This window comes from Doryrhamphus excisus, linkage group LG23, assembly GCF_037039965.1.
Source record: "Doryrhamphus excisus strain RoL-2023G ecotype Guam linkage group LG23, RoL_Dexc_Guam_v1.1, whole genome shotgun sequence".
In the NCBI taxonomy this organism is placed as follows: domain Eukaryota; kingdom Metazoa; phylum Chordata; class Actinopteri; order Syngnathiformes; family Syngnathidae; genus Doryrhamphus; species Doryrhamphus excisus.
In genome coordinates this window covers 8,050,794-8,070,582 of record NC_136379.1, presented here as the reverse complement: position 1 = coordinate 8,070,582, position 19,789 = coordinate 8,050,794, and the positions used below count along the sequence as shown (strand labels likewise).

The window sequence follows — 19,789 nt, the reverse complement described above, 5'->3', positions numbered from 1 at the left end:
TTAGAAATTATTCTGGTAAAATTAGTGTTTTTTCCCATGTCTGATATTATTTTTTTTAATATTACAACTTTATTCACAAATAATCTTCATTAATTTTCTTTTTATAATAATTTAACTTTTTTTTTTACCTATATACAGTATATATAACCAGTATATATACACACACACACATATATATATATATACATGTAGATACTGTAGATGGCTTTATATTTCAAAATTATATTTTTTCCAGCTATTTCAACTTTCTTCTTGTACATTATCTCATAATATTACAGCTTTATTGTCATATTTAGACTTATAACACTGACGTTTTGCATTTTTTTGTGCTTTGCCTCCAAGTGTCACCTTGGAACGAACCAAAAGAAAACTAGTGGATGAAAAAATGGACCCAATGGAAGTGGACGACGGTCCGTACTTAAGTAAGAACCTCACGATGGAAGGACTCGTAACTCAAGGTACACACGTCTAACTGGCTTCAATCCATTTAAAAAATATTTTAAATATTAAATTACAGTAACTGGTTCCAGACCGTGATGAGTGAATTTCCAGAAATTAGAGAGCATTATGAGGCATTAACATTATTAGAGCCCTCTAGACATAAAATAACACCCCCACAGTCACTTTTACTCTCCTATTAACTCATAAAGTAGACAGAAGATAATTAAAACATATAAGACTTAGTTAAGACATAGGTTCCTTGTAGTTATTCTTGTTTTACTTCCTGTTCTGTACAGTACTTCCTGTGGTGGCTATTGTCTCATCAACGTAACATTACTGACACCCGGTGGCCGGTTTAGAATACTACACATCATCCCAACCCCTTTGAATGCTTCTTCTGAATGCTTTATATTTTTGTGTTTGACTTCATTTAGACATTTTTATCATAAAAAATGCATCATTTAGGCCACAAATACAAAAATATACTTATATATATTATTAAAATATATACATTATTAATATATTTATTGATTTACATTATATATTTAAATTTTTAATTAATAATAGGAACGAAAAAGTGTTGATTTATTATAGGAATAACAAGGAATTTTTTTAATTTTCACTTTTATAAATATATAATCATATAATCTTATATTACAAAAGTGCATAATTGAGGCCACAAATACAAAAATATACTTATATATATTTTATTAAAATATATACATTATTAATATATATATATATATTTATTTATTTATATTATATTATATATTTATGTTTTTTTTATTAATAATAGGAACAAAAAAACGTTGATTTATTAATTAATATATATTACTTACAAATGTAATAGAGTGGAATTAACGAAGGATTTTTTTAAGTTTTCACTTTTATAAATATATAATCTTATATTACAAAAGTGCATAATTTAGGCCACAAATACAAAAATATACTTATTTATATATTATTAAAATATATACATTATTAATATATTTATTGATTTATATTATATATTTAAATATTTTTTAAAATTAATAATAGGAACGAAAAAGCGTTGATTTATTATAGGAATTAACAAGGATTTTTTATTTTATTTTCCCTTTTATAAATATATAATCATATAATCTTATATTACAAAAGTGCATAATTTAGGCCACAAATACAAAAATATACTTATATATATTTTATTAAAATATATACATTATTAATATATATATATATATATTTATTTATTTTATATTATATATTTATGTTTTTTTTTATTAATAATAAGAACAAAAAAACGTTGATTTATTAATTAATATATATTACTTACAAATTGTAATAGAGTGGAATTAAGTTTTCACTTTTATAAATATATAATCTTATATTACAAAAGTGCCTAATTTAGGCCACAACTACAAAAATATACTTATATATATATTATTAAAATATATACATTATTAATATATTTATTTATTAATTTTTATATTTTTTTTAATTGATAATAGGCATGAAAAAGTGTAATTAATATATATTACTTACAAATTGTAATAGAGTGGAATTAACTAGGGATTTTTTTTATTTTCACTTTTATAAATATATAATCATATAATCTTATATTACACTTTTGTTTTCGTATTTATGTATAAAAACGTGTGTTGACTGAACATCGTTGCTACAAAATATGAAAATAATATTTGCTAATTAGTTATTTATTAATTGGCCATCATCAGCAGGTTTTGTGTGTGTAATTGATTTTAAAAGCATCGAGCTAAAAATGTTAGCATTAACTGAACGTCTCCATGCGTCCAATGGAACCTTCCACCGCCAATAATGGGAAATATGAACTCCATCACTCCAAATTTGATTTCTTTTCATCTTCGTTCTTTTGAAATAAAACACATATTTTGGTTTTTTGACAGTGAATTTTCAAAGACAGAAGAAATCGTGCAGACGTGCGACTTTGTGTCTCGGTTTGCTGTGTGCGATCCTGCTGGCTGGGAACGTCGGACAATTTCTCCACTGTACGTTCTGGACTTCCTGATTTCAATCAACTGTAATCATAAGCAGAACGTGGAAACATCGTTTTCATCATTTTCTCCGTTTCACAGATAAGCTATTGCCCTACTTGGCTTCCGAAGACCAGGCTAACGCAGACCGTCTGACTCAGGAGGATCTCCAGACTAAAAACCAAGTCATTTCTGCCCTAACTACAGAGAGAAACCACCTTGAAACCAGTTTGAGTAACCTCACAAAGGACCAAAACCAGTTGAAGACCAGCTATGATTCTCTGGTGAAGAACCGAGATGAACTCCTCAGCAGCAAGAAGGCTTTGACCACGGAAAGGGATGAGTTGAAAGCCGATGTCAAAGGGCTGCAACGCAACCACACCCGACTAAACACGGAACACGATGCGTTACAAACGCAGATTAGCGCGCTAAGGGCAGACCACGGCCAGTTGCAGGCCAGGTACGATTCCCTCGTTAAGGACAAAGACCTCCTTCAAACCAGTAAAACCACTTTGACCGCTGAGAGAGATGACTTCAAGTCCGGCTTCGACAACCTCAAAAACGATAACGACCGCTTACAACGCGATTACTCTTCACTGAGAAAGACCAAAGACCAGTTACAGTCCAGTTACGACTCCCTCGTTAAGGAAAAAGACCACCTTCAGACCAGTAAAACCACTTTGGCCACTGAGAGAGATGACCTTAGGTCCAGCTTCGACAATCTCAAAAACGATAACGACCGCTTACAACGCGATTACTCTTCACTGAGAAAGACCAAAGACCAGTTACAGTCTAGTTACGACTCCCTCGTTAAGGAAAAAGACCACCTTCAGACCAGTAAAACCACTTTGGCCACTGAGAGAGATGACCTTAGGTCCGGCTTCGACAACCTCAAAAACGATAACGACCGCTTACAACGCGATTACTCTTCACTGAGAAAGACCAAAGACCAGTTACAAGCGAGCTACGATTCCCTGGTTCAGGAGAAGGAGATCCTTCAAACCGGAAAAACCGCTGCCGCAGCTGAAAGAGATGACTTCAAGTCCCGCTTCAACAATCTCAAAAACGAGAACGAGCGATTACAACGCGATTACTCTTCACTGAGAAAGACCAAAGACCAGTTACAGTCCAGTTACGACTCCCTAGTTAAGGAGAAAGACCTCCTCAAAACCAGTAAAACCACTTTGACCGCTGAGAGAGATGACTTCAGGTCCCGCTTCAACAACGTCAAGAACGAGAAAGACCTGCTACAGATCAACTACAACATGTTAGAGTCCGACAAAAAGAGAACGGAACGGAATTGCACGGACCAGTTGAAGACCAGTGAACGGTTGTGTGAGCTCGTGAAGAAGTTGCAGCAAAGCCAATACGCCCAACTGGAGGCCAACTACAACGCGATGCGCCTCAAAAACGACATGTTACAACGAAATCAGAGCAGCCTGCTGACCGAACGGCAGGAGATGCAGACCAGCATCCAGAAGATGACGTCCAAACTGAACGGTAAAAGTACAGCAGAGTCTGGAATCACTTCCTGAAGATACCAACGGTTTTTAACGGAAGTTCGTCTGTGGTCGTTTTTTGTAGGCTTGGTTTGTCGGAACGGATGGAAGAAGTTTGGCACCAACTGCTACTACGTTTCTACAACGAAGAAGAAATGGAATGAAGGTAGACAAGACTGCATCCGCAATGGAGGAGACCTGGTTGTCCTAAACAGCAGGGCAGAACAGGTAAGATGGTAAAAACCGTACCTGGAGTCTTGGTCTAAAAGTCTAAATCTGCTTTAGTGGTCGGATCTGTCTACCAAAAATACTTCCATTCATCCATCTTCTGTTTATCCGAGTTGCGGGGGCAGTAGTCTCTGTAGGGATGGCTAGACCACTTGGTCTCCGGTACCTCCCTCCAGTTCCACTATGGGGATAGTAGGTATAGCTGGACCACTTGGTCTCCGGTACCTCCCTCCAGTTCCACTATTGGTATAGTTGGGATGGCTAGATCACTTGGTCTCCGGTACCTCCCTTCAGTTCCACTATGGGGATAGTAGGGATGGCCGGACCACTTGGTCTCCGGTACCTCCCTCCAGTTCCACTATGGGGATAGTAGGGATGGCCGCGATAATTACACCACTTGGTCTCCGGTACCTCCCTCCAGTTCCACTATGGGTATAGTCGGGATGGCTAGATCACTTGGTCTCCGGTACCTCCCTCCAGTTCCACTATGGGGATAGTAGGGATGGCTAGACCACTTGGTCTCCGGTACCTCCCTCCAGTTCCACTATGGGTATAGTCGGGATGGCTAGATCACTTGGTCTCCGGTACCTCCCTTCAGTTCCACTATGGGGATAGTAGGGATGGCCGGACCACTTGGTCTCCGGTACCTCCCTCCAGTTCCACTATGGGGATAGTAGGGATGGCTAGACCACTTGGTCTCCGGTACCTCCCTCCAGTTCCACTATGGGGATAGTCGGGATGGCTAGATCACTTGGTCTCCGGTACCTCCCTCCAATTCCACTATGGGGATAGTAGGGATGGCCGGACCACTTGGTCTCCGGTACCTCCCTCCAGTTCCACTATGAGGGAAAGACACTAAGGCATTCCCAGGCCTGCTGTGGCATGACCTTGGTCCCCCCCCCCCTTCTCAGCTGGGCATGCCTGAAACACCAGGAGGCATCCAGACCAGATGCCCCTCATCTGGTTCCTTTCGATGTGAGCCCGGATGACCGTGCTCCTCACCCTCTCTTAGGGTTTTAGTCTTAATCTTAGTCCAGCCACCCTACGGAAAAAAGTCATTTTAGCCACTTGGATCCGCAATCTCATTGGTCCCGACCCAAAGCTCATGACCACAGGTGAGGGTGGGACCATAGACTGACCGGGAAATTCCGGTTCACCATGGCGGTCCGGTACAACAACCGCATTACTGCAGATCCTCCTGCCAATGTCACACTGAACAAGACCCTGAGATACTAGAACGAGCAAAACCTCGTCCCCGACCCGGAGAGTGTAAACCACCGTTTTCCGACCGGGAACCATGGCCTCGGATTTACTGAGGTGCTGAGTCTCATGCTAGAAGTTTCACATTCAGCTGAAAACCACCCTGGTAAACATTCAAGGATGTGGGTCTACCATTAAGAACTGTACCAGCACGAGAACTCATTGGTTTTAGCTCCAACTGTCATGGGAGGTCCTTGAAAAGTAGAGTGTAGATATGTTGTACCTCTGTAGGCCTTTCGGCCATGTTTGATGTTTGATTCCGCTTCATCCAAACAGACATTTGTAGGGAACTTAGTGGGGAAAGGCCAGTTCTGGATTGGAATGACTGACAGTGCGAAAGAGGGGACGTGGATGTGGGTGGACGGGACTCCTGTCACCAACGCGTAAGTTCAGAGACTTCTTGAGAGGACAACAAGTCCTCCAGGTTTGATTCGATGTCATAAGGTGATGCGTTTCTTTCCAGGCACTGGCAATCCGGGCAACCCAACAACCTGAACCTGCAGGACTGTGGTGAGATCCTGGGAAAAGAATTCACTGATGCTGGACTCTTGAACGATGAGGGCTGTTCTATTGAGCAAGAATGGATTTGTGAGATTTGAGTTTTTACTGGGATTTTACTGGGATTTTACTGGGATTTTACTGGGATTTTACTGGGATTTTACTGGGTTTGGCTTCGGAACTAACCCATCATTCCGAATGGAAGTTTGCTGATCATTTTCATTTTGGCGGAAAAATACTTTCAAATTTTCAAAGCTGTCTTGATTTTTGACCCCCCCCCATGATTAATCTAATTTAACTTGATTACAAGATTAAAAAAGTATGAGACAATTAATTATGGAGCTAATTAACCTCTATAAACGTGGGATGAAGTGGCCCTTGCTGAAATAAGTTTGGACACCCCTGGTCTAATCCTTATGTCTACTATAATGGCGACTATAGGGGTGTTATTTCATGTCTAGAGGGCTCTAATGTTAAAAACCGTATTTAGAAGCGTAGAAAAAGGTTTTTTTATGTCTTGTTTTCTCATATTATGTCTCCAATATTGGGGGTAGTAGGAGTGTAAATGTGACTATAGGGGTGTTATTTCATGTCTAGAGGGCTCTAATGTTAAAAAACACATTTAGAAGCCCAGAAAAAGTTTTTTTTTATGTCTTATTTTCTCATCTTATGTCTCCAATATTGGGGGTAGTAGGAGTGTAAAGGTGACTATAGGGGTGTTGTTTTATGTCTAGAATGCTCTAATGTTAAAAACTGTATTAGAAGCATGTAAAAAGGTTTTTATGTCTTATTTTCTCTCATTATGTCTCCAATATTGGGTAGTAGGAGTGTAAAGGTGACTATAGGGGTGTTATTTCATGTCTAGAGGGCTCTAATGTTGAAAACCGTATTTAGAAGCACGTAAAAAGGTTTTTTATGTCTTGTTTTCTCATATTATGTCTCCAATATTGGGTAGCAGGAGTGTAAAGGTGACTATAGGGGTGTTATTTCATGTCTAGAGGGCTCTAAGGTTAAAAACCACATTTAGAAGGCCTGACAAAGGTTTTTTATGTCTTATTTTCTCATATTATGTTTCTGATATTGGGGGTAGTAGGAGTGTAAAGGTGACTATAGGGGTGTTATTTCATGTCTGGAGGGCTCTAATGTTAAAAACTGTATTTAGAAGCACGTAAAAAGGTTTTTTATGTCTTGTTTTCTCATATTATGTCTCCAATATTGGGTAGTAGGAGTGTAAAGGTGACTATAGGGGTGTTATTTCATGTCTAGAGGGCTCTAAGGTTAAAAACCACATTTAGAAGGCCTGACAAAGGTTTTTTATGTCTTATTTTCTCATATTATGTCTCCAATATTGGGTAGCAGGAGTGTAAAGGTGACTATAGGGGTGTTATTTCATGTCTAGAGGGCTCTAAGGTTAAAAACCACATTTAGAAGGCCTGACAAAGGTTTTTTATGTCTTATTTTCTCATATTATGTTTCTGATATTGGGGGTAGTAGGAGTGTAAAGGTGACTATAGGGGTGTTATTTCATGTCTGGAGGGCTCTAATGTTAAAAACTGTATTTAGAAGCACGTAAAAAGGTTTTTTTATGTCTTATTTTCTCATATTATGTGTCCAACATTGGGTAGTAGGAGTGTAAAGGTGACTATAGGGGTGTTATTTCATGTCTAGAGGGCTCTAAGGTTAAAAACCACATTTAGAAGGCAGGACAAAGTTTTTTTATGTCTTATTTTCTCATATTATGTTTCCGATATCGGGGGTAGTAGGAGTGTAAAGGTGACTATAGGGGTGTTATTTCATGTCTGGAGGGCTCTAATGTTAAAAACTGTATTTAGAAGCACGTAAAAAGGTTTTTTTATGTCTTATTTTCTCATATTATGTGTCCAACATTGGGTAGTAGGAGTGTAAAGGTGACTATAGGGGTGTTATTTCATGTCTAGAGGGCTCTAAGGTTAAAAACCACATTTAGAAGGCCGGACAAAGTTTTTTTATGTCTTATTTTCTCATATTATGTTTCTGATATCGGGGGTAGTAGGAGTGTAAAGGTGACTGTAGGGGTGTTATTTCATGTCTAGAGGGCTCTAATGTTAAAAACTGTATTTAAAAGCACGTAAAAAGGTTTTTTTTTATGTCTTATTTTCTCATATTATGTTTCCGATATTGGGGGTAGTAGGAGTGTAAAGGTGACTATAGGGGTGTTATTTCATGTCTGGAGGGCTCTAATGTTAAAAACTGTATTTAGAAGCACGTAAAAAAGTTTTTTTTGTCTTATTTTCTCATATTATGCGTCCAACATTGGGTAATAGGAGCGTAAATGTGACTATAGGGGTGTTATTTCATGTCTTGAAGGCTCTAATATTAAAAAAAACATTTAAAAACACGTAAAAAGGTTTTTTATGTCTATTTTCTCATATTATGTCTCCAACATTGGGTAGTAGGAGCGTAAATGTGACTATAGGGGTGTTATTTCATGTCTTGAAGGCTCTAATATTAAAAAAAAACATTTAAAAACACGTAAAAAGGTTTTTTATGTCTATTTTCTCATATTATGTCTCCAATATTGGGTAGTAGGAGTGTAAATGTGACTATAGGGGTGTTATTTCATGTCTAGAGGGCTCTAATGTTAAAAACCGTATTTAGAAGAACGTAAAAAGACGAGTCGTTTGTGCTACGTTAGTCATAAATGTTGGCAAAGCCGTGTGTTGGTATTAAATAACAGATTGCCGTTACACAATCCCCTAACACGTGCCGGTCCGAGCCGCCATGTGCTCCCAATGCGGTTCATTTTTGGGCGCGGTGGCTGTCGACCAATAATTGGACTGAGCCTTTTCATTAAGTGCAGTCAGTGGTGAGACGGTCGCCCCCCCCACCACCCCCGCCGTACAACCTTGAGATGAGAGCCCCCGGGTCCCTGAGGACAGACTGGAGGAGGGCTCCTTATCATTTTTTGGCAGCGTTCCGTGTAAAGCGCAAAGGCCCGCCTCCTCCATATTCATCAGTGGTGATTATGTGCCGACCTCTGTCTGCCATCAATCCCGAGCGGCTGCGGGCGTCCCGGAGGAAGGAGGCAGGCCTGACACACCAGTCAATGAGGTGTCACTGAGCCTGCCTGCCTGGAGAGAGGAAGAGGCGGCGCTTAGCCAGAATTTAAGGAACGATAAAAATCCACTGCAAAAAAAGACTGACAGGGGGGGGTATTGTTCTTTAGCGTTCTTTAGCGTTGGGATATCTCATGGTCACTGGATGCTTGATTTAGAAAGCAGCAGGGGAGGTCTCGCGGTATCAAACGACGGGAACGGGTGTCATTAGTGGCGTCGTTTTTGCAGAAGTTGCAATTTTGACACTGTTCATCAGGATGTCACTCACAATGAAAATGTTACCGCCGCCGCCGCCGCCGCCGATGTGGAAACGTCACCATCTCATTTGGGTCATTCCAGGAATCTGGAGAGGGAACTTCTCATTCCACTTCCTGTTTGTAGTAATCATTACATACATAGTAATTGGTATATTATACTACTTTTACTTCGGGGTGAGAGGCGGGGTACACCCTGGACTGGTCGCCAGCCAGCCAATCACAGGGCACATATAGACAAACAACCATTCACACTCACATTCATACCTATGGACAATTTGGAGTCGCTAATTAACCTAGCATGTTTTTGGAATGTGGTAGGAAACCGGAGTACCCGGAGAAAACCCACGCATGCACGGGGAGAACATGCAAACTCCACACAGAGATGGCCGAGGGTGGAATTGAACCCTGGTCTCCGAGTGACATAATATTTGACATAAGTCAAATATTACAAATAAAAATGCCATCTTCTGGATTGAATATGCAGATTATTTTTTTTGCTTTGCCGTATAATCCAATTTAGATTTGAACAAAAGATTCTAAAATATACTTTTAAAGAGTTTTGGTGGACTATTACGTGATATAACTCAAATATTCCAAACCAAAATGACCGCACTGACTATTTTTACCATTTTAGATTTCACAAAAATTTCGTTAAAAGCGCTTTTGTGACATAATATTTGACATAAGTCAAATATTACAAATAAAAATGCAGTTTTCTGGATTTGCTGTATAATCCAATTTAGATTTGAACAAAAGATTGTAAAATATACTTATAAACGCGACATAAGTCAAATATTCCACACCAAAATGTTGTCATTTGGGTTGAATATGCAGATAATTCTTATATTCTACTTCTATTTCAGCAAAATGACATCATAATTTTCTGGTGTTTTATTTGTTAATCCAGTGATTATAATTGCAGACTACATTGTTTTGCTTCTTATCACTTTGTATTTCTGTCCAGTTTGGGCGGGTTTGATGATGCAATCTGCAAGCAGCGTTGGTCCGGAGCAAACGAGCAATAGATGGTAATCACAGAGCGCCACTGAGCCAAAAGCGCCACAGGCTAATATTTGCATACAATTGTGGAAAGTGTCTCGTTGTCGGGTAATGAATTCATCCGAAGGCGTCTCGTCCAACCTTGAATTTAGCGGATGCGTACTAAACAAATAAAAAAAAAAACCCGAGAGTGAAGAAGCACAAAGGAAGCCTGCGATGATGGACGTGATGGACGTAAACAGACTTCATCGTGCGGTCGCATTTTGACAGATTTTTCCATCTTAAGCCGGTCGGGAGCTTTTTTGTTCAGTGGGAGTCCTTGTCCACCGCATACGCTCACGTTTCACTTCCAGCTGCAGAAAATCATTCCAAGGCGCCGAGTATTTCTCTCGCTGAGGACTCGAACACTTCTTTAGCTTAAAGCTTAAAAAACTTTATTTATAAAAATGCCTAAATTTAGCCCTAAAATGGCGAACCGAGACAAAAACTAACATTTCTTCTTAACGATAAAAAGGTTGTGTGGAATTGTTTGGAAATATGGGCTAATAACTATAAAAGCAATCTTCACTCACTAAAAGTACTTTAATGTAAATTTAATTTGTTTTATTAATTTTTTTATAATTTTAATTAAAAAAATATTGATTTTTTTAAAATTTAAATTTAATTTTTTACATTTTTTTAATTGAAATTTTAACTTAACTTTTAAAAAAATTAATTAAAAAAACTTAAACTATATTAGGAAAGCAGGAAGTGAACAAATGAAACAGTTACTGATTGTAAAAATTAAAATTAAAAAATTAAAACATTTAATAAAATTAATTAAAAAAACTTACATTATATTAGGAAAGCAGGAAGTGAACAAATGTAACAGTTACTGATTGTAAAAATTAAAATTAAAACATTTTAAAAATTAAAACATTTTTAAAAATTAATTTTAAAAACTTACATTATATTAGGAAAGCAGGAAGTGAACAAATGTAACAGTTACTGATTGTAAGAATTAAAATTTAAAAAAATTAAATATTAAAAAAAAATATAAAATTAATTAAAAAATTACATTATATTAGGAAAGCAGGAAGTGAACAAATGTAACAGTTACTGATTGTAAGAATTAAAATAAAAAAATGTAAAAATAAAAAAATTAAAAAATTAATTAAAAAAAACTTACATTATATTAGGAAAGCAGGAAGTAAACAAATGTAACAGTTACTGATTGTACAAATTAAAATTAAAAACTTAAAATTGAAAAAATTTTATGAAAAAAACTTACATTATAGTAGGAAAGCAGGAAGTGAACAAATGTAACAGTTACTGATTGTAAAAGTACCAGATGGAGGGGTAGGATTTAATAAGCTTTGCTTCTTCCTACTCCTTTCGGACATGTGGAACTGGGAACTGATTATGTGATGCATTCAATTGTAATCTGATGCATGTTCAAATGAAATTAAACCATTACCGGTCTTTGGTGTAAACTGACATTTTTGGGTATTTGTGATTACACAGCCGCCTCAAACGCATCATAAGTTTATCCCGGGCGTAAACGATTATAATTATTTATTCTCTTAAAAGTTTATACAGCACGTCTTGGTCTGTAACATACAAAAAACGTACTACCGTAAACACAACTATCTCAAACAGTAGCCCAACTGGGGGAACATTCTTCTTTCCAACATTTTATCCGGTCCTGGAACGCTGCTTCTCCATCATGGCGAAGCACGACGGAACATTTAACCGAGTTAAGTGGACTACGCTACAGCTGTTTACATTTACTACACTATTTGAACCCTAAATCCACATGCTTGGGTTCTGTTCCCAGTCATTCCCAAACGTTCCAGCATAACTGATGTTAGCATATCGGCTTCCTCCAGTTGGCCTCTTTTCCACAAAAAAAAAAGTCACGTGTCTCGGAATGATATTGTTTAAAAAAAAAAAAAAAAAACACACATGGCTGTCGGATCATTTCCATTCACGTCACTCGGGATCGGGAAGAGCCCCGCGGTGTCAGTTTGACAATCAACCGCCAATTAAGACGATCCAGGACGCCTGCCAGGATGGCTTTCGCTTTCCTCTGACGCACGTCGTTGCGTTTTCCGTTGAAGCTAAAAAAGCTGCCGGGGGATTAGTGCGCGGATGCGGAACGAGGAACTGTTTTAGCAGACACCTACGTTAAAACGTAAGCAGGGACAAACCGCAGGTACTAATCCCGACGTGGATCAGCGAGTTCTGATAATCACGGACCAGTTTTTCCATCGGGTCAAAACCTTGGAATAAAATAAATCATGTTGGGAGTTCAAATGAATAAAAATGGCGTCATTTCGGAATCACTTTATAGCAGGATGAACTCCAAGTGACCGTTCAAGTATTAGAGTTCGATTTAAAAAAAAAAAAAAAAAAAAAAAAAAAAAAGAGTTCGATTCTCAGACTCGAACATAGGAATAGAAAAACCCTTTTAAAGATTTTTTTTTTCCCGACAGCGTTCCCGGCGCCAAACAACAAAACAGGTCGTGTTGTGCTCAGGCGATGAATGAAAAAAAAAAAAAAAAAGCCGTTTTGTTGTAACGACTCGACAGCTTGAAGATGAGGCGGCGGCGCCGCCGCGGCCCGGGAAGCGAGTGCCAAGATGAATTTGTGCTGCGGATGCGGCACCGTAGCGCCGTCCTGGCCTAGAAAAACACTCACACAGCGAGATGCATCAGCTTGGATTTTTTTCAGCAACACAACCGGAGACATTATTTCTGGCATGCGGGGGGGGGGGGGGGGGGGGGGGTGTTTGTTCCAAACAGATTTTTCTTTTTTTTTTTTTTTTTTTTTTACAAAAAAAAAACATCTCTTCCAGCTGCCCCACTTTAAGACGACGGAGTTAGCAAAAATACCGTATAACCGAGTTTGTTGTTTACTTTTAAACCAAATGATCTCTTATGATGAGCAATACAAGCCCGAACCCGAAATCTAAATCCATAGCATTGATTCGGCCTCGAACGGCGGACGAGTGGTTAGCGCGCAGACCTCACAGCTAGGAGACCAGGGTCATTTTTTTACAAGGTTCTAGTGAAATCTAAAATGGTAAAAATAGTAGAATATAAAAATAGTCGGTCATTTTGTTCCAAAAATATTTTTCTTTTTTTTTTTTTTTTACAAAAAAAAACATCTCTTCCAGCTGCCCCACTTTAAGACGACGGAGTTAGCAAAAATACCGTATAACCGAGTTTGTTGTTTACTTGCCACATTACTTCTTTTCTTCTGTATTACTGCAATATCTGTGCCTTTCTGTACTACAGGGGTCTCAAACATGCGGCCTAAATGTGGCACGCAGGACACTAGGTTGAGGCCCCCCGCCTTGATATGAAAATTTAATGTTTGATATGGATGCTGTATGGTATCATGTACCCAGAAAAAAATGATTACGTTTGATTAATGTTCATGTTAAAGGTTAAATAACTGTTAATAGTTATCCTCCCTATCCGTGTGGAAGTGGTTTTAAGTTTAAACTATTTAAGTTTAAAGGAAATAACTTGAAGGCTACCGTTTAGGTGGCTAGCTCTCGAGTTTGCGAGTTAGCATGTGTCTCAAGACGCTGCAGTTGCGCAATATGTTGTAAATAAAAAAAGTATAAATGTGACTATAGTCGTGTTTTGTCATGTCTACAGGGCTCTAATAATGCTTTGTTCATTTTAATGTGAAAAAAATAATTTGTCTACCCACCAACTATATGCGGTTTCTTAAGTTTTTATTATTATTATTATATTTATTTATTACTGATTGATTTTCTTTATTCTTGATTTGTTTATTTATTTTTGTGCAAAAATTGCTGTTATTAATTCCACGCGAGAGGAGCGATCACATCCATTATATGACCTGATTTTGTGATTTTCTAGTTCTATTTGAGCGTCGACTTTTGTTGCATTTTGTTGTTTAAATGTCAATTTTGATATTTTGGGTAAAACCTTCCCTATTTTTCAAATCTGAAGCACCCCCACACCTTCCCTTCTCGTTCTGGTAGAAGGTTCACAGGCCATATGTCCTGCTTCTGCCTCCACACACACACACACACACACACACACACACACAGAATACACCAGCAGATGGTGTTAGGAAATGGCAGCTCTTCCAGGACTTGCATGTTCTCTGTCTGGCGTCCAGCCTTTTCCATCCTAGCGGAACCTCATGCATGCAACATTAGCTACACCTTCACCATCTAATGAGCTCCACTACTTGATATACTACCTTCACAAATATCTGAATAATATCAGGAAAATAAATACAATAAATACAATACGATTTTTTAAATAAATAAAACTATAAGAAAAAAAATAAATAAATAATGTTCTGTTTTATAAATAATATAACAAATATATTACATTTTAAATATATTATATTTCTATTAAATAAAATATAAAATAGTATTATTTCATAATTGAATTAGTAAATATGTTAACACAATTTTTTATTTTTTTAAATAAATGAAACTATAAGAAATAAAATTAATAAATCATGTTCTGTTTTATAAATAATATAACAAATATATTACATTTTAAATAAATAAATAAATATATATTTATATATATTCCTATTAAATAAATAGTGTTATTTCATAATTCAATTAGTAAATATGTATTATTAATACAATTTTTTTTTTAAATAAATAAAACTATAAGAAAAAAAATTAATAAATAATGTTCTGTTTTATAAATAATATAACAAATATATTACATTTTAAATATATTATATTTCTATTAAATAAATAGTATTATTTCATAATTGAATTAGTAAATATGTATACATTATTTTTTTATTTTTTTAAATAAATAAAACTATAAGAAATAAAAATTAATAAATAAATAATGTTGTGTTTTATAAATAATATAACAAATATATTACATTTTGAATATATTATATTCCCATTAAATAAATAGTATTTCATAATTGAACTAGTAAATATGTATACATTAATACAATTTTTTTATTTTTTTTTAAATAAATAAAACTATAAGAAATAAAAATTAATAAATAATGTTCTGTTTTATAAATATAACAAATATATTACATTTGAATATATTATATTTCTATTAAATAAATAGTATTATTTCATAATTGAATTAGTAAATATGTATTAATTAATAAAAAAAATTATAATAATAATAGTGTTGGGTGTTAGGGTATCCTAAAATCAAATATTCAAAATCAATAGTCGTTTCCTCAAAAACAAGTTCCAAATGCAGTCTGGTTGCCACGGTAACCAGACTTCCGCCAGAAGACAAACGCCTCTACTTCACCGCAAAGTGTTTCAGCAGACTCAATAAAACATCATATAAAAAAAAAATGGAGCTTACATTTCGTGCTTCTCGGCTAAAATAAAAACAAAAACGGGCATAAAAGACTTGATGAAGACTTTCTACGTTGGCTGAGATGCATAAAGAGCAACATGCGTCTTCTTAAAGAGTCACATGATCATCTTTTGTCTGCTTCCCAGAGCTTTTATGGTGCATTTTTATGGCACCTGTACGCTAAACATTCAGTTTAGTTCCCCCCCCCCCCCCTCCCCCCATTCCCCCCGTGCAAGGCAGCGGTCGTTAAGTCACCAAATTAGTCCTCGTGGAAGAGAGAAAAATTAACAGCCCCTGCACAGGGCGCCATGACCTTTGAACCCCCGCCATCGCACGCTTGGGTAAGCGTGTGTGTGTGTGTGACTTGCGTGTGACAGCGAGGGGTTAACCAAAGAATGCGTGGGGCCTGCTGGTACCTCGGATAATTGAAGCATTTGTTGCAAGGTCACGCAGAGCAGCAGCAGCAGCTACCCCCCCCCCCCCCCCCCCCCCCAAAAAAAAGACCTGCTGCAACCTGGAGCAGGGAAATCTTACTCAAACACTCTTGACGTTTTGTTTCACTAATTATTTTATATAAGAAAAGACTATTTTCAGCATAATTTGGCAAATTTGAATATTTATTATGTATTTATATAATTATAATTTTATTCACATGCACGGCAAATGTTTTTTTTTCATTAATCAAGTGTATGAATTTAAAAAATAATTATAATTATTTAAAATTACTTTAAAATTAGTGTTTTTTGTATAGCAGCATAATTTGGCAAATTAGACAAACATTTATTTAAGCATATTTAAGCTTAAAATAATTTTACAAAAATATGAAAATACACATTTATTAAATATTTTTATTATAATTTTTACTAAATATTTATTATGTATTTATATAATTATTTTATTCACGTGCGTGGCAAAAAAATCATTTATCAAGTGTATAAATTTAAAAAACAATTATAATTATTTAAAATGACTTTAAAATTAGTGTTTATTTGTATAGCAGCATAATTTGGCAAATTAGACAAACATTTATTTAAGCCTATTTAAGCTTAAAATCATATTTTACAAAAATATGAAAATACACATTTATTACAAATATTTGTATTATATTTTTATATATTTTTTTTACAAAATATTTATTATGTATTTATATAATTATTATTTTATTCACGTGCATGGCAAAAAAAATCATTTATCAAGTGTGTAAATGTAAAAAATAATTACAATTATTTAAAATTACTTTAAACTTAGTGTTTAATTGTATAGTAGCATAATTTGGCAAATTACAGAAACATTTATTCAAGCATATTTAAGCTTAAAATCATATTTTACAAAAATATGAAAATACACATTTATTACAAATATTTTTATTATATTTTTATATATTTTTTACAAAATATTTATTATGTATTTATATAATTATTAATTTGTTCACGTGCATGGCAAAAAAAACATTTTCATTTATCAAGTTTATAAATAAAAAATATATATTTTTGTATATATTTTTTACAGAATATTATGTATTCATATAATTATTTTATTCACATGCATAAAAAATTCATTTATCAAGTGTATAAATTTAAAAAAAAATTATAATTATTTAAAATTACTTAAAAATGAGTATATATTTGTATACTGTACTAACTATTTAATTAATTGTTTTTACTGGCTTGATAAAAAAAAGTATTTTTTTGAGTAGAAATAACAAAAATACCCAAATATTTTCAAGTTTCAACTTCATTTATGATTACTTCTTCATTTATCGTATGCACTTAACCTATTTAGTCACACAGGAGCACACAAAACTATATAAATACAGCGTATATACATATATATATATATATATATATATATATATATATATATATAAACTGTAGATGTGCTGAAAATGCACCCAAAGATGGCCGCCATAAATAAAGCGGAAGGGAAGGAGCCCTGCCAAGAGGAAGAATAGAAGCGGCGGGGATGAACGTGGCCATAATTGACTTTATGGCGTCCGCAAACACCAAGTGTGTCCTCAGCTGAGCACGGTGTTCTTAAACAAGCGTCTCGGCCGTAAAAAAAAAAAAAAGCCAGTTTCTCAAACACAGGAAGCCATGTTGGAACACAAACACATTGTTAGGACATTTCGTTCCATCCGAACGCCATCTGAGCTGCGTTTGATGGCGTCATCATTATTTAATTTCTTTAAAAAATAATTATCAACATGTCAGATTTAAATATTTAATTTTAAATATTTATTATGTATTTATAGAATTATTATTTTATTCACGTGTATGGCAAAAAATATTTTTTTATTTATTTTTATAAGTTAAAAAAAATATTATTTTCAGTAAACGAAGCCTGCTTTTTGGATTTCAACACACACACGCAGACTTTGGAGGTGCAACCAGCAGCGTCTCATGATTGCAAAAAACGAGCGACGCCGTGGAGTTCCGTGATTACCAATCACGTTCCACTCAGGCATTGAAGAGCCGCCTATTGTTTATGATCAGAACATTAGCATTCCGCCTGCTCAAGTATTGATTTTTCGGGTTCCTGTCGTCCCCGAAGAAGTCATTCTATCATGAAGCGCGGTGGCGCTAACATGAATACACACGCACACACGTCCGTCATTACGGGGGAAGTCAATTATTTACCGCGTGCGTGGGCGCAAACACGGGCTGCAATATTTACATTTAGATTAAAGTTGTTCCATTTTTGGTTAAGGAAATCCTAAAAAACACCAGAAAATAAACATTAATCTCAGGTGTGTCAAGGGTTAACACAATTATTTATATACTGCAAGTCCAAGTTGAAGACTGTTTAGATAGCTTTTACATAAGTAGCGGTTCCAAAATCTAGCCTTAATGCTAATGCTACAGGAATCCCTGAAAATATGAGAAATCACTCCACACCCTTTATTGCTCTCTGGTTCTACCATATCTTACTTATTGTGTGGAAATATGGGCTAATAACTATAAAAGCAATCTTCACTCGCTAAATGTACTGCAAAAAAAAAAGGCCAGTAAGGATAATTCATAATGCCGCCTACTGATATAGTTCATCTTCAAACAGCTAAAATAATGCATAAGGCTAAAAATAACCAATTAGCTGAAAAAAATAAAAAAATGATAAAAAACTTAAATTATATTGCGAAAGCAGGAAGTGAACAAATGTAACAGTTACTGATTGTAAAAATAAAAATAAAAATGAAAATAAAAATGAAAATAAAAATAAAAATAAAAATAAAAATAAAAATAAAAATAAAAATAAAAATAAAAATAAAAATAAAAATAAAAATAAAAATTAAGTCATTGAATGGTCATATCACCTCCTACTTCGGTATATGACAAAAACTTAAACTATATTAGGAAAGCAGGAAGTGAACAAATGTAAGTTAATGATTGTAAAAATTAAAATGTAATTAAAAAAACTTACATTATATTAGGAAAGCAGGAAGTGAACAAATGTAACAGTTACTGATTGTAAAAATTAAAATAAAAAATAAAATTAAAAATTCTAAAAAATTAAAATTAGCCAAAAGAACGCCTCAATAATCAAACTTCCAACTCCAAGATAGTTGGCAAGAACTTTAAGATGTGTAGTGAAAAAAAAGATGTGTAGCGAAGCCTTTTTGGGGGGGAGGGTGCATAAGGCTAAAAATAACCAATTAGATGAAAATTTAAAAATGAAAAAAAAAAAAACTTAAATTATATTGGGAAAGCAGGAAGTGAACAAATGTAACAGTTACTGATTGTAAAAATTAAAATTAAAATTAAAATTAAAATTAAAATTAAAATTAAAATTAAAATTAAAATTAAAATTAAAATTAAAATTAAAATTAAAATTAAAACACCTGAATAATCAAACTTCCAACTCCAACTAAATGGTAAATGGTGAATTTTCTATATCTAAATGTTATAATCTATTCTATTATTTTTCTATTTTTTAAATTATAAACTATTAAATCAAAATTATTATTAAAATTAATTATAATACATATAAATGCTAAATGTTTTAATATTATAGATATTAAATGAATACAAAATTGATTTATATTTATGTCAAGAGTTAAAAATGTGTTGTGTTCAATCGTATGCTTTTATTATGAAGTGGCTGCCTGTAGGAAGTAAGGACTACAACTCCCAGAATGCTTGCCGGCTGACTGTCTCGTGCTGTTGGAGTGTTTGGAGGCGGGGAGTCAGTCAGTCTGCTGGCCGG

General features: G+C 35.0%; 1 protein-coding gene across 1 annotated transcript; it reads left to right on the top strand.

Moving 5' to 3' along the window:
• Window positions 1-341: 341 nt before the first annotated feature.
• Window positions 342-6,021, top strand: LOC131105675 (uncharacterized). The gene is made up of 6 exons (XM_078788629.1): window positions 342-458; window positions 2,343-2,444; window positions 2,532-3,929; window positions 4,014-4,156; window positions 5,693-5,799; window positions 5,880-6,021. Exons 1-6 carry the CDS (start codon window positions 386-388, stop codon window positions 6,013-6,015), a joined length of 1,959 nt encoding a protein of 652 aa, XP_078644755.1. The 5' UTR covers window positions 342-385; the 3' UTR covers window positions 6,016-6,021.
• Window positions 6,022-19,789: the final 13,768 nt, after the last annotated feature.